The following is a 15,085-nucleotide window of genomic DNA, read 5'->3' as shown; positions in this document are numbered from 1 at the left end:
AAATCATTCTAATATGCTGATTTATTATTAGAATTATCAACAGTTGTGCAGTACAGCGAGAATAAGTTACGCCTTCTTTCTTTGCGTGAAGATGTGGGAAGAGTTGCATAACGCCGCCCAAATAGTGACGTAGATATGTGGGAGTGTGTTAGAACGAGCCGTTTTAGGAAGGCGTGGCTGAGTCTTAACTTTTATAAAGAATATCTCTTTGGATTTGAGACTTTAGTCTTTGCAACTTTACAGATCTTCTTTATGCACCAAGAGCTTGTAACACTCTAAAGAGAAAGGAAAAATTTTAATTGCATCATATGACCCCTTTAACCCAGAGAAAGTCACTGAAGTGAAAAAATCAGTGCATTAATCTGCACAAATCCTTGTAGTGAACAAAATCAAAATAATTCACTCAATAAGATGAAACTAAATATGTAGATAATGCTGTTTACTGCTATTTATCATTCTTCGGTGTGTAAATGTATCCTAGCACTACCACAAGACAGTAGATATATCTAATTTGTATGTGTATATATATATATATAAATAAAATGAATTCAAGGTACCTTTCAGTACAGAGTCCTCCAGTCTCTCTGAGAGGTCATGGCACTGCTGTTCATAATTAGTATCTGTGAAATAATGTTTAGGCTCAGCCAATTTCCTCTGAATCCTCTCCAGGCGACGCTGCTCCTTCTCTGCCTCTCGATCCGCCTGCTTTTTCAGCCACTCTGCCATTCTACATACAAACACATACAAATTCAATTATTCAAGCAATAACGTGACCTAATGGTGCATTAATCCCTAAAACAAAAATTAAGACAATAATCAAATAATAATCAAACAAGCATGCTAAAATGGATACGGTTATCATCGTTACCCCTTCTCATGATTGACGTCTCGCAGTCTTCTTCCACTCAGATCTCTGCAGGCCTCACGATTAGTGGTCTTTTCGATTTGTGCACCGAGGGCCCTCAACATAGAGCCAAATCCTAGAAAACAAATGAGTTTAAAACATATTAAAAGAACAAAATCTTTATTAATAACTTTTAAATGCTCAAAACTTTATATAAATTCAATAAATTAAAAAGTAACACTGAAAGAGAAAATAAACACTAATGGAACTCTATCATAACTTTATATACTTTTAGGAAGTTCCAAACTGTAAAGGTGTCCAAAATGGGGATATATTTATACCAAAGAATACCCTAACCTAAGTATATAAATTATACTCTCTTTTAACTCCACATAACAATTAGCCAAATATTAATAATCCATCATATTCTAATATCTACAAGCTTCAAAAAGATAAATATTTATGTTCTAGAGTAGACTAATCTGTTTACCTCCTTTGCCTCCACATAACCGAGGCTCCACACGGTACACAACTCCAGACCGTAGCAACTCATTACTGGGAGATACTCGGCCATTACTCTTCACATAGAAATCCGTGAAAGAGACACCCTGAGAGAAAATAAAACACATTTAGGTCATCTAACCATATTCATCAAAATCAAACTGAATGACCAGCAGCACATTAGCTGAGTTCAGATCGCATGAACGTTTGATTAATGTAATCGCTGATCGACTCACCTCTTTAACGGTAAAATGCTCGATGAGATCGCTGACAGTCGAGCCCGGGGCGACAGTTGGGTTAATAAACCTCAAATTTGGTGAAATTACAAAGAGCTCCATATTTTCTTCTCCTCTGTTCTCGAAGACGTGCTCATAAACTTCCGGGAAAATCTTCTTTTTCTTCTTTAGTTTTTTGGCGCATAACAATCTAAGTGTGTTGCGCCATCTACAGTACATTGCTGTTGTGCAGGAAAATCTGTTACGTATTAATTGCGTTAAATACGGAAGCCGAGAGAATTTGTGAAGTCCCACATTCATCCTTGTAAATTAAACCATCAAATAGAGAAATTGAGCAATATATCCAAGCTATTTTATCTTATAAGATTTGCAAATCTTTTAAGACGGTAAACTCACGCTGCCTTTTAAAATTTATTTTGTTGATATAGGATGCAATATATTTTGTCGATGTAATATTTTATTAGTAGTACTAGAATAGTATTATATTTTTTTGCATAGTAATGAGCACCATGAATCCAAAACCACTTTTAAAGCATTTTAGCGAAAATCCCACATTTCCCATCAATATCCCTCAATTTTATGCAAGTTCTTATTTTGAAATGTTCCCAGCGTTCTCTGCTGCGTATGACGTTTCAACATGGCGTCGCTCTGCAAGGTGATGCACAACGTGAGCTCCAGGTCAGCTTTACTGCCAAAGCACTGCGTTTATATCACGCTCAGGTCATTATACAGCTCCGATGCGAGCGGAGATGATAAATCACCCGAGAGAGTGAAGAGCGGGTTTGCAGCCGCATATGAGCTGCATTCGGACCTGCAGCAGAGCGGCGATCAGAGCGCAGCGGCGCGGATGAACTCCAGAGACGAGACCTCCTTCGCATCGCTCCTGCGGCACTCCGCGCTCATGCAGATGGGTCCGGCTAAAGACAAGATCGTCATCGGGAAAATCTTTCATATCGTCAGTGACGATCTGTATATCGATTTTGGCGGAAAGTTCCACTGTGTGTGCAAGAGGCCCTCCACGGACGGGCAGAAGTACCAGCGGGGAAGCAGGGGGAGGCTGAGACTGGAAGATATGGAGTTGACCTCGCGGTTCCTGGGAGCGACCATCGGTACGACGCTGCTGGAGGCGGACGCCACTCTGCTGGGACTCATAGAGAGCAAAGAGACCAAGACAAAGGAGTAGCTACAATTGAGAACACTCAGACTGTGAACTGTATGTGTGAACGAATGGACTCTGTATTGTGTATGTATGTATGAGATATAACATTTTAAATTGCACCTCCACGGATTTGGATTCTTGGTTATTTGTCTGTCTATCAATCTATCTATCTGTCTGTCTATCATACATGTATAAATTTTGCTATAAAAAGTCAGAGTTTGGAGATATAAACTCAGAATTGCAAGTTTGCATCTTGTAGTTCGTACTCTTTGGAATGCGAGAAAAGTCTGAATTGGGAGATTTAGACTAAGAATTGCAAGAAAAACAACTTTTTTTTTTTTTTTTTTAATATATATATATTCATCAGCCATTAAAAAGCCATAACGTACCAAGAAGTTAAATTTAAACTTTATTTTCATTTCCTTTCATTAAGAAGCAGCATAAAAGAAAAGATCTAGTGTAGCACAATTCCCTGAATATCCTATAAGATCAAAAGTTGTTTTTATATAAATAATTGCACAGCAAATCACAGTGATCATAAATGCTATCAAAATCATACACTGACAGGATCAAATAAAAATTAAATATCTTTAAATATCAAGGCTGTAACGGTGCAAATTTCAAATTCTAGGTTAAGCTACATATGTGAGGTACAGAAAAATAACCTACAGCATAAGGTTAGTAGCATGCAGTTAATCATAAAGCTATGTTAAGTTGCTCTCCGAAATGCTAGAATATATTTTTCCGTTAACATTTAGTGGATAAACGCATCTTGCATAATAAGGAAATCCCTTTTTCAATCAAAAAGCATATAGTGCCATAGGCTCATGTGATGGGGGATGTGTTTAAGGCAGTATGTACTGGATTGCTGAAGCATCTTTGGGTGTAATGGCTTAAAGCTGCAGTTGAGGGAGTAATTTTGGCCCTTCTAGTCCAGCACGATATGGTCTTCACACATCAACCACACATGGTCAGGTACAGCCACTGTGGGAGAGAGCAAAAGAGCTAATGACTTTATTTACTTTTCTTGCAAAAATATACAGTATTAGGTTTTAATGCATTACTAATGTAATGTTCCACCATTTTGAAAAGTATAGGTGAACAGAAGCTAAGAAATGACCCACCTCACTAACACTGAGCTCTGCGATGCCTGAACCCTCTTTGTCCAGCTCTCTAAAAGTCCCTGTTGAAGACGACACGTTTAATGGAGTCATTTTAGTGAAACATTAGCAAATAAACTTTTTTTTGCAAAATGAGAATTATATGTGTAAATGACGTACTGAACATGGCCTCCAGTTTGACCAGGCAACAGACAAAGTTATCAAAGTCAATTGTATCTCCATCAGAATATCGCGCCACAATTATATGATGTAGCTTGTTATTGAGTTTAAAACCTGAAGACAAAGAAAAGGCACAATATTAGGGCATGGTAAAATGATCGATTTTCACTGGTTAAAACTAACAATCTTGGATCAGTTTTATACATGTGTAGACATTTTTAATGCAACAAATTTATCATTTAAAGGAAGAGTAGAAGTTCATAGTCTCTTTTTGGCCTGTTTAGCCAAGCCCTCCATAGAACAAGCAAAACAAGCCCTGAAAATTAATAAGAACACATACTATACAGACACTCCGTATTTAATGACATTATATGATTTATTAATTGCATTTAATAGATTATACTTTCTATAAAACAATTGCAGTGCGTTTGTAAAAGCTGTTTTTATGCATGTTTTTGCATGAGTTTTTGTTGCATTTACACAGTTTTGACCAGCAGGCGTCGCCAGCGTGTGGTATTTACAGAACTTCAAAACAGTGAATCATTTTGCAAAGCAGTTGGTTCAGTTGATTCAAAGCTTCAAAAACGTTAATTTATCCCATCACTAGATTAAATGCAAACTTAATTTGAAATCCTAAAATCGATTTACTCAATACAGTGGCTGCGTGAGAACATATCTGTAAAGGTATGAGCCTGTTCACTTTAGTAAATCAAAAACATACAGCTCCATCAGTGTAGTCCGATTCACAAACTTTTATGAACGCTTCTTTTAAGTGAATCAAAAGCATACAGACTGACGAGTGTAGCTTGATTCACAAACAAATTATTCTTATGAACTGGTTCTTTTTGGAGAATTAAAACATAAATCGCAACCAGTGAAGCCTGATTCCTAAAAGAATTACTCTTTTGAACGTGTTCTTTTTAGTGAATCAATACATATGCAAGTATAATGGACATTGTGACTGAAATATAAATGAATCTGAATTGAATCAAAATGATTTCGAATAAAAAATGAATAAAGAGCTGTCAAATCAAATCTGGATCGATGCTCCTCCTGTTTGTGTAACCAAAACATGTCATGGTCAAAGATTTTCACAAGATTAACACAACATAAAAAATTCTTAATTACCAGCTGACTCCACGGCGAGGCGCATTTCATACGAGCTCATTGTGCCGGATTTGTCCAGATCAAACTGTCTAAAAATGCCCTGCAAATGAGAAAAATTAGTTTGAGTTGCCACCATACGATCCATAGGATGTAGGGAAGGTTATGTGACTTGTGATGCACCAGTCAGTTTCTCACCAACCACTTCCTGATTTTATTCCATAGAATCTGGAACTCCACAATTCCCAGCCGTGCACTGCCATCCTTCTGAGTTTAATCAGTCAAGGCCAACAAAATCAACCAAATGCTTATCAATAATCAAATGATATACAGGTGCATCTCAATAAATTAGAATGTCGTGGAAAAGTTCATTTATTTCAGTAATTCAACTCAAATTGTGAAACTCGTGTATTAAATAAATTAAATGCACGTCCTCTTTTCAGATGAGAGCTACAATTCACTAAAAATGTTTTTTTTTATTGGTCTTATGAAGTATTCTAATTTGTTGTGAATTGGTGGGTTTTTGTTAAATGTGAGCCAAAATCATCACAATTAAAAGAACCAAAAACTTAAACTACTTCAGTCTGTGTGCACTGAATTTATTTAATACAATTAAATAAATTACTGAAATAAATGAACTTTTCCACGACATTCTAATTTATTGAGATGCACCTGTATATACACTATTAGATAAGCAAAAGTCACTTGTAAAAGTTAGCATTTCACAATCTGAGGATACATCCATCAGGCTGACCATGCACCTACACGACTCCAAACTGAACCCATCTGTCTTTAAGTCTCTGTCTGAAGAACACAGAAGAGCAGAGGTATTTCTCAAGTACACATAGACACGGACCAGACGTGAACACTTAAAAATGTCAGTTGAGCTTACGCTTGCCAACCACTCGGTTCAGAACGGTCCTGAGCTCATGAACTGAAATCTCCATGTCCTACAAGAGAGTTTAGATCAAGTTTAATCTAATGGAATACGCAATGATATTAATGAAAACACACATAGATAGAAACACACCTCTCCAGACAGCTGCGCAAACAGTTTTTTAAAAGAGTCTTTTATGCCCTCCTCTGAAACCTCCTGTGGATAAGAAATTTTGAAATTTTGTTTTGTTTTGTTTTGTTTTTTTGAAGAAAATGTGAGCAGTATGAGTTTTGTTGGTGGTTTTCAGGTCAGAGCCATGTGGTAGCTAAGGTTATTTTAGTGTTATATTTAAATAACAGAAAAATCCTTACTTCTTCTTCCAGGTTAAATGAAATCTCATCATCCATTTCTCTAAAAAAAAGAAAGACAGACATTTTTTCTCTATAAAAGTGATGCTGCACAATTAAAAAAATAACAACAACAGCACATAAGCTAGTCAAAAAAAAAAATTACATATACATATTTTTGTACCACTGTTGTTTATTTTAGTTGAACAGTTGAGTTACTTACTGAGTTTCTGACTGTTTCTCAGTGAAGACTCGCAGCACGAAATCAGCCTCTTTTCCGGCCTCAAAAGTTGAAGGGACTATGAGATACTCGCCAGGTGGCAGCTTCAGTCGTGTGCTGACTTCCCGCAGGTTAATGAAGGATTCTGAGCGTGCACAGGATGAGTGACGCAAGAAAAAGTCCTTCTTGAGATGAACGCTCTGGGAACCACGAAACTAAGAAACAGAAGAAAGAGCTTACATCACAAGTTGTTCGCTTTCAAAACAATTAGAAATTGAATGTAATTTAGAGGTGAAGTGTGTAATTTCTGCATAACCAAACAGGTTTGAAAAAAAATAATTGTTTTCCAACAGGTTTCCTCAACACTTCCCTGTCTGTCATTGGTCAGCCAAACATAGCTACACCCCAACTTCACGCCATTGGTTGAGCCACTGTTGCTATGCTGGGTTGGCCAAAATACTCAAACAAACAGAGCAATGTATTGAAAACACCACAGAGAAACAGTCTTTATACATTTAAGGAAAATCAACCAAAAATGGCTAAATTAAAGTCTCTGCATATTACAAGTATTTTAACATAAATAAATTACACACTTCACCTTAAATTAATGTAATACTAAAAAGATTTCATACCTCTTCTGGCACCTAAATAAAAACAGGAATAAAAGACAAGAAATGAGTCAAAACAATGATATTTAACAAAGTGTGTGACTGTTGTATCTCAGCTTTTGTCCTCCAACCTCATATAAAGCGAAGCCAATGGTGTGCATGTCCTGCCCTTGCTTGCGGTAACGTCGCCTGTCCTTCTGCATCAAGGCCACCAGGAAGCTGCAGGCCACCTCATCATCCTCAGGATCATCATCTTCCTCCAGCAGCGTGATCTTATATTGAGGGTTTATCCAGAATGTGTCTGATAAAAACAGACAAGTATGTAATGCGGTATGTTTTAGCTGATGCATAAGTTTCATTGGGGTTGTGTGAATTGATCTCACTGGGGTGGTTCCTGCAGCCCCCTGCTGTACTTCCTCTCCTCCAGGTGCCTTTAAACTTAATTGTGTTCCAGAAATTTTGAGAATCTTCACTCAGAGCATCTGGCGTGAGGTTACAGATCTCCAGACGAGAAAACTGACGTTTGAACTCCTGAAATGACATCCTAAAGTGGCCAGAGAACAGAGCGTCAGTAAAATTACATGAATGGAAATACAACATTTATACAGGAAATAGAAATTATCATTTAGTGCATAGAGTAGGGCTCTTCAATTTCTGAATCTGAAGGAGTTGATTCTAAGAACTAATTTTCTCAATTTTTATGAAAAAAGAGCATCTTATACACTTTTTACACTATAATTTATACAAAAAATCAATGACTAAAAGACTCACTCAGAAAACTAAAAAAAAACCTTGAGGATGTAACCTACAGATGGTCACTGATTGAATCAGTGAATGAATCTGAACAAGTCAATTCTGTGAACAGAACCAAAAGATTCAAGTGACTGGGATAAATAAAAATCCTCATTATTAGCAGTCACAGCTCTGCTGGGATGTGTAGTGGTTTGGTAATCAAGGTAATAGACACATACTTGCTCACATCATGGAGTCAACTCTCGATTGCCAACCTCTCAGAATCAAAAAAAATTATTATTTTTGGGACTGACACTTAGCCCTAATACACAGCGCCTAGTTAAAGGTGCGGGAACCATAAATACCAGATTTCTGTGGAGATTTACCAGAACTCGCCATCCTCCATGTGGTTGTTCATTTCCTCTCTCTCTGCTGGATCAATCCCATTCCACTCAGAAGAACTGAAAATGAAGTAAAAGTGTTACATTATGAACATGTCCTGTATAAGAAAGTCTATCCAAATTCATCCTGATTGGTCGGCTCACTTGTCACTCCAAGCCCCTGTCCATTCAACTTGCCCCCAAGGGTTTCGGATGCGGATCAGCCTCTCTCTGCTGCCACGGAAATTCACCTAAAATGTAAACAACAAAATATAGATGCAAATAATTAAAATGGTAAAATAATGAGCTCAAGATATATTTTAGAGGTGATCCTGACCTCTCTGAGACCTGTGACGGAGTATGCATGCCCCTTCACCAGCTTCTTAAAGGTTACAGCCTCCATATCAGAGGCACTAGTGATCTACCAGACAAATACACAAAAAACTGGGTAACTAGATCCATAAATGTTGCATTGTGTCTCCAGGCCTGTAGTAGGCACTGTGGGGACTCACATCAATAGAGCAGCCCAACAGTGAGCCTCTCTCCAAGGCTTTGGCAATGATGCGGTGCAAGTCTTTGGGAGCTTTACGCAGTTCATACATCTCGGCCACTCCACCCGTGAAGTCCTCAAAGCCTTCAGTGGTGGAACCTCCCGACAGAGCTTCATATGAGCCATTCAGTCTACAGGCACATACGCACATGTTATGGTCCCTAATAATCATATGAAAAGAACAAGAGAGAGGAAGAGACTCACTTGGCATAAGCTTTTTCCAGCAAGGCGCTCCAAAACTCATTTCCCTCTGCTGAGTGAACAAACATCAGCTCTTTATCCTTCACAGGCAAACGGTCATCAATCACAATGTCCACCCACTCGCCAAACTGCCAGAACTGCAGAACATGGGAAAAAAATATATTAGTATAACAAATACTGATAAAAATATATTTATATTAAAGAAACATTTCACCCAAAAATTTTAATTTGCTGATAATGAATCAGACTGCAAATGACCATCCACGATGTGGATCCATCCATCCATCCTTTATCCATCATCTATCTATCTTCATCTGAACAGATTTGGAGAAATGTAGCATTACATCACGTGCTCACCAATGGATCCTCTGCAGTGAATGGGTGCCGTCAGAATGAGAGTCCAAACAGCTGATAAAAAAAAAATCACAATAATCCACAAGTAATCCACACGCCTCCAGTACATATTTTAATATGAGTCCAGGGCTCATATTTTAGCCGAAAGCAATGATTTGAAGTTAAAATGTCCTAATGATGGATTTCTTTACAAACATGAAGTTAAAAATATCACTAGAAGTTAACTGATGGACTGGAGTCATCTGAATTACAGCACTTGTGGATTATCGTGATGTTTTTATCAGCTGTTTGGACTCTCATTCTGACGGCACCCATTCACTGCAGAGGATCCATTGGTGAGCAAGAGATGAAATGCTACATTTCTCCAAATCTGTTCCTCATCTACATCTTGGATGGCCTGAGGATGAGTACATTTTCAGCTAATTTTCATTTTTGGGGTGAACTACTCCTTTAATAAAATTTTATGTTTTATAGTTCTAAAATGTTAATGAAAATATTAAAATAGTAAATAATAAAAATAATTAATGAAAAGCAGAAGTTTAGAGTGTTAGAACTTTGTATTTGTATTATATCTGCTAATGTGTGTTCTACATTTCTGTCATTCATTAACAGTTTGCTGAGCACCTGGAAGTGAAAGATGCCGGCATACTCGTCCGTAAAGCTTTGTCCATGAGGTACAACTCTGTGAAGCAGCCTGTCGTTTAAAGTCAAGGATGCAATGGCAGCTAACAGCCAACAGTCACCTGAGTAGAGAAAAATTACCACAGAAAATACTGTTACTGTTAAAGAACATTTATTTAAACTCTATCTATCTATCTATCTATCTATCTCATACCAACTGGCTCAACCAATGACATGAGTTTGGGGCGGGGTTATCTATTTAGCCAACCAATGGCAAGGTGAGAAGAGTGTTGAGAGCTCAGACACAGGTATTATTTTTGCAATTACCTTTGGTGACAAAAAAATATGCCTGTTTCCTTTACAAACAACCTGTTACCTTTACAAAAATATACCATGGTTACCATATTTGTAGCCAATTATTTTTACTACTTTATTTTCATTCAGTTCAAATGGAAAATAACTTTAGTAACAAACTTTTTTAAACTAAGACTATAGTAAATGTTTGTGTGTAGAACAATGCCCCATTAGGGGGAGCCCTCCACTGACAGCCTAAGAGGGGGTGGAGAATGTGTTTGTAAAATGAGATAACAGCACAATTTCAGTACTGTACATTTAGTCTGGATGAAAACTATTTTATCTCAAACACCCTTGTCAAAGCCAAACCTGTTTTGGCTGTTGAGGCTTGAACCACTTCATGAGGCTTTCTGTGTGCTCAATGAGAGGTAAAATGCATATCTGTGATAAGCTCCGCCATCCTCCTCCACCCAGTGTTTGCTGTGCAAACACACACTTAGTTTGGCACTGGTGAGTGCACACCCTCACACACACACAAACATGCCATGAGCCAATCCCAGAGTTCTCTAATGCTACACTTATGACTGTATGACTCACCACTCAGGCATTGTGTTTAACCACTCCCCACCAGCCAGGAAACACACACATATACACTCATCTGCCCCCTAACACACATTTTCTCTCAAAAGAGTCAGAAAACACTACAAATTTTGATCATAGAGGTGTCAGTCCCATTGACTTAATGGGATTTGCCATTAGCTCATTCATAAAAACCCAAAATATATAATATATGCAGTTAAATAAAACTGGTAGTTCCAGTTCTGGCTTCTGATTGGTTGATACAGTGCTCCAGTGATATACACAAGATCTATCTATCTATCTATCTATCTACCTCTATCTGTATATCGGTAAATGTATCTGTCTGTCTATCTATATTGATTACATTATGGTGACGTCCATGCTAATCATGCTAATACTACAGCACGTACGTCTATATTGCTGCATTTCTGCAAGTATATGATGCTAAACAAGTTATTTTTAACAACAGAGGCACATAAGAACTGGTACGTTCAGAAGAAAATATGAGGTTTCTTCATTTGCGTAGCAACGTTTTGACAGCAGAATGCGTGAAGGTCGCAGACAAACTTTGTTTTGCTTAGATTTAAGCTGCAGGATCACCCAAGCTGCAGTGAAGCGCAAATAAAGCTCCTGACATTCGGTGGGCTAACGTGTGCAAGCATGCACAAACACACACATCCAGGCTAATACAGTACAGTACATACTCACCAAGGGCCCCCTGGCAAATATCTGTACGTGTGGCTCCGCCCACTATAAACTGAGGATTGTTTGACAGCTCCTGCAAACATTACGCAAGCAAACACAACACATAAGAGCAACACCTCAACCAAAGTACTGTCCCTGTCAGCCTATACCAACACACCCTGCATGCATGATTTCACAACTTTAAACATACTTATATCTGTGAGATCTGTGAGACATTTCCACTATGTCAAATTAAACTAGTCGAAGTACATACAGGTATATTGTACAGGTTGGATACTATCAGTTAAGCTATGAAAATATTGTTTGAGCTTTGAGAAGGATACACAGTCCGTTGAAATTATATTACTTATACAATTTAAATAATGAATTCAATGTTTCAGCATATATATAAACAAAACAAAACTTTGCTAAAACTGATATATATATATTTTTTTAAAGGAGGTAATTTAACTCTTTAAGAGCTAAACTATCCCTAACTCTATCGTTCAAATGTTACCTACACTGTTGGAACCATGTTTTAGTAGTTTTGCCTTGGTTTGCATGTGGGAAATGAGAGTCTACCTCATGTAATTTCTAAATCTTGATCCTCCCACTTCAATCCCTGGCCTTTCTCTCTAACAATCAATACAACTGATAACTGTAAAAATAAATGAAAGTAAGAACCTTGTCTCAGTAATTAACACCAGAAGTTACACCTTGGTTCTCATATGGGAAATGAGAGTTTGAATCTAGCTCATGTATTTTCTCAATCTTGTTCCTATTTGATTTCCTATAGTTTCTTTTCTATCCCAATCAATTAAGGTGTCAAGTTGTGCTAAAATTAAAAGCATGAGACTTGTCTTAGTAGTTAGAGCCCATTGTTACACCTTAGTTCTAATGTGGAAAATTAGAGTTCGAGTCTAGCTTGTGTAATTTCTTAATCGTTGTCCTCCCACTCCCTCTCAAGTATTAAAATATGCTAAAAATAATGACTATGCAGTTGTATGTAGTAACTAGCGTGCTGTTCTTATAGGCCGTGCTCTCCAACACTCACAGTGGGCCTTATCCACTGCACACCGCGTGTTTTGGAGGAGTGTGGTGCAAGCTCCTTGAAGCCCAGTGACTGAGGCACGGCGAGAAAGCAAGGGTCTTCAAACAGCCTGCCACTCTCCAAACACTCTCTCTTCAGCTCCTCGTAGTCCTGGTTCAGGAACTTGACCGCATTGTCATTAGTTCCCATCCCTTCTGCCTGCAGGCGTTCCTTGTAGATACGCGTCGACACTCCTCCAATTGAATACATACTGTAGCGCACCAAAATAAGGAAGTAGTCATTTAAACAAATGCTTTAATCCAAAGTAATTCCCATATTTTTCTAAACCCATATCCCTGAGATCCCATTCACTTTTTGTTACATGGAAAAGAGTGCACACTTCTTGGTTTGCATTCCATGGAAGCAAGAAAGTCACACAGGTTTGGAACAACATGAGGAAGAGTAAAATATTACAGAACTGTCATTTTTAGATGAACTTTCCCTTTAAACGATAATAGCTAATGGGGTTCTTGTGGGAATCGAACTAGCAACCTTCTGATTACAAGCCCAGAGCTTTAACTGCTACACCAAACCAAAAAAAAAAAAATACTGTATGCGAATGGCAGATGGAGACTGGTTACTTGAAGCTAGCACAGAAATAGCACCATCATTCCACAGCGCACATTCAATGTCTTTTGAGCATTTAGCGCAAAGTGCCGCTGCTAAAAGGCTTATGATGCTTGCATATGTTTGCTTATGGTCAGTCATGTTGCCAATATTAGTGCAGCAGCCTTCATGCGGCTTTTAGTCCAGCTAGCTGAGAGAAATGCCCTCTACAACAGACACTCGATTAGCGCCTTACTGAGGGTGGAGAGAGGTTTACTAATGACTGGCTAATTCCATGTTGTCTTGTAATATGATTACCCATCATCTCTGCAGAAAAAATATTGCCAGTCCCTGTTTACTTACACGCACCATGATTTCAAGGATAATGTCCACGGAGGGCAGTTCTCTAAGCGTTGGCTAAAGAAAACCACATAGACCTAGCTAAGATAACTGCTAGCATTGGACATTTAGTTCATTATCATTCCTTTCTGGAACTGCAACTACAGAAAGACAAGAGGGTGAATATACCTTAAGTTCCTTCTGTGGGCCGCGGGCTTGAGGAGAAAAAGGTCATTTACAAACATATTTAACATTAGGATAAATCAGTTCAATGCTAATTTGCTAACACAAATTCAAGTTAATTCATGTTTTTTCATGTGATGCTAACAGATGGCAATACCATGGTATTTTGACATATACCATAGTGTATATATTCATGTATCACATTTACATGACAGTCCAAAGTACTTCAAACTATATTACCATGGTTCATCTCCAAAAAAATAAAAAATTACCATGGTAGTTTGTGGTACTTCTTTGTTGCCTGCATATGTGTAAATGTACAGTACATGTAACTGTCAATCTAGAGTATGAAAGGACAGCAGGTATTCTCCAAATACAGACTTTACCAAAATAATGAACTTTTAACCAGTGGACTTCTTTGAGTTGCAATGGGACAGATCATGTGGTTTTTGTTTTCGAATTTGTCATTGTGTTTTCTGACTTGTTATAATGTTTTCTGAATTGTTGTTGTGCTTTCTGAATTGTTATTTTGTTTTTTAGACTTGCATTTGCGTTTGTAATTTGTTATTTTGTTTTCAGAATTGTGATTTGCTTTGCACTTCTCGGCCACTGTAGGTAGGCCTATGTAAACACAGCATTGCCAACTTGTGATGTGAAATCAATAAGCCAGACTGAGCATCAGCACTCTAGTGTTTGTTTTAGATGATGAATGAACACGCCCTCAAAACAGCTGCACATATTCACTCATGTTGCTTTATATAGTGCTATTACTGTAATATTTAATTCAGTTTGAGCTCATTTTTTGTTCAATTGATCACAACCCAGACAAACCTACAAATGTTAATAATATTAATGAATGTATAAATTATATGTGTTTATATATATAATGCAAGTATGATCCACGCCCTAAATGCATGAATAATAGTTGATGTGCATTGTGTGTAAAATGTGGCCGCTTTGTTTACAAATTAATAAGATAATAAGATTCACAAGTACCGTTAGAAATTGAAGAAATATGCTACTTAAAATAAGAAAATTGTTTCGTCACTTGCTGGAAATATAGGGCAGAGATTTCACACTGCGACACATAACAGACGGATATCGCCTATAGTTAACACGGAAAAGTTAAACAAAACTTACCAGCGTTTACTTGTCACTTTTGTTATCTGGCCAGCGGGTGCGTTTTAAAATAGCGGAAAAGAGAGAAGGATGAACGGATCAGAGCAGATGAGACACAACAATCAGGGTACCGCAGTGAACGGCCACGCCCATGAGGGAGGAACTAACGAGTGATTGACAGCTGAGGGGTCAAATGAACAGCCTCTCCCAGAGCCTTAAAGGGACCGGAAATGCCGT

The 15,085-nt window shown here is 37.8% G+C and overlaps 3 protein-coding genes across 6 annotated transcripts in view; 1 reads left to right on the top strand and 2 right to left on the bottom strand.

Moving 5' to 3' along the window:
- The window catches only part of LOC107722664 (protein SDE2 homolog), a 5,409-nt gene extending 3,607 nt beyond the window's left edge, over nt 1-1,802 (bottom strand). The window contains exons 1-4 of the mRNA XM_016531124.1: nt 1,582-1,802; nt 1,335-1,452; nt 869-980; nt 558-727 (exon numbers count right to left, since the gene is read on the bottom strand). Coding sequence (XP_016386610.1) covers nt 558-727; nt 869-980; nt 1,335-1,452; nt 1,582-1,800 — 619 coding nt within the window. The 5' untranslated portion in view covers nt 1,801-1,802. The remainder of the gene's footprint in view (nt 1-557; nt 728-868; nt 981-1,334; nt 1,453-1,581) is intronic.
- A 388-nt stretch (nt 1,803-2,190) lies between these two features.
- On the top strand, nt 2,191-3,070 carry LOC107722667 (28S ribosomal protein S28, mitochondrial-like). The gene has a single exon (XM_016531128.1). It carries the CDS (start codon nt 2,219-2,221, stop codon nt 2,762-2,764), a length of 546 nt encoding a protein of 181 aa, XP_016386614.1. The 5' UTR covers nt 2,191-2,218; the 3' UTR covers nt 2,765-3,070.
- A 28-nt stretch (nt 3,071-3,098) lies between these two features.
- LOC107722661 (calpain-1 catalytic subunit-like) lies at nt 3,099-15,040 on the bottom strand. 4 transcript variants are annotated; one of them, XM_016531120.1, is made up of 23 exons: nt 14,870-15,040; nt 13,736-13,761; nt 12,626-12,872; nt 11,596-11,665; nt 10,018-10,136; nt 9,043-9,176; nt 8,801-8,969; nt 8,626-8,709; nt 8,454-8,539; nt 8,295-8,369; nt 7,560-7,720; nt 7,308-7,477; nt 7,201-7,212; nt 6,572-6,783; nt 6,373-6,412; nt 6,155-6,217; nt 6,017-6,074; nt 5,864-5,928; nt 5,323-5,391; nt 5,149-5,227; nt 4,021-4,134; nt 3,865-3,923; nt 3,099-3,724 (listed from the first exon to the last, which is right to left on the bottom strand). In XM_016531120.1, exons 3-23 carry the CDS (start codon nt 12,869-12,871, stop codon nt 3,698-3,700), a joined length of 2,112 nt encoding a protein of 703 aa, XP_016386606.1. In that variant the 5' UTR covers nt 12,872; nt 13,736-13,761; nt 14,870-15,040; the 3' UTR covers nt 3,099-3,697. The 4 variants fall into 4 exon arrangements, with proteins under 4 accessions (XP_016386606.1, XP_016386605.1, XP_016386608.1 ...); XM_016531119.1 differs by lacking the exon at nt 13,736-13,761; XM_016531122.1 differs by lacking the exon at nt 13,736-13,761 and having other exon boundaries at nt 6,155-6,214.
- Between the last annotated feature and the right edge of the window lie 45 nt (nt 15,041-15,085).

This window comes from Sinocyclocheilus rhinocerous, unplaced genomic scaffold (assembly GCF_001515625.1).
Source record: "Sinocyclocheilus rhinocerous isolate Xijiao unplaced genomic scaffold, SAMN03320098_v1.1 scaffold2018, whole genome shotgun sequence".
Lineage (NCBI taxonomy): Eukaryota > Metazoa > Chordata > Actinopteri > Cypriniformes > Cyprinidae > Sinocyclocheilus > Sinocyclocheilus rhinocerous.
The sequence above is the reverse complement of the archived record's forward strand: the minus strand, read 5'-3'. Positions and strand labels throughout refer to the sequence as shown.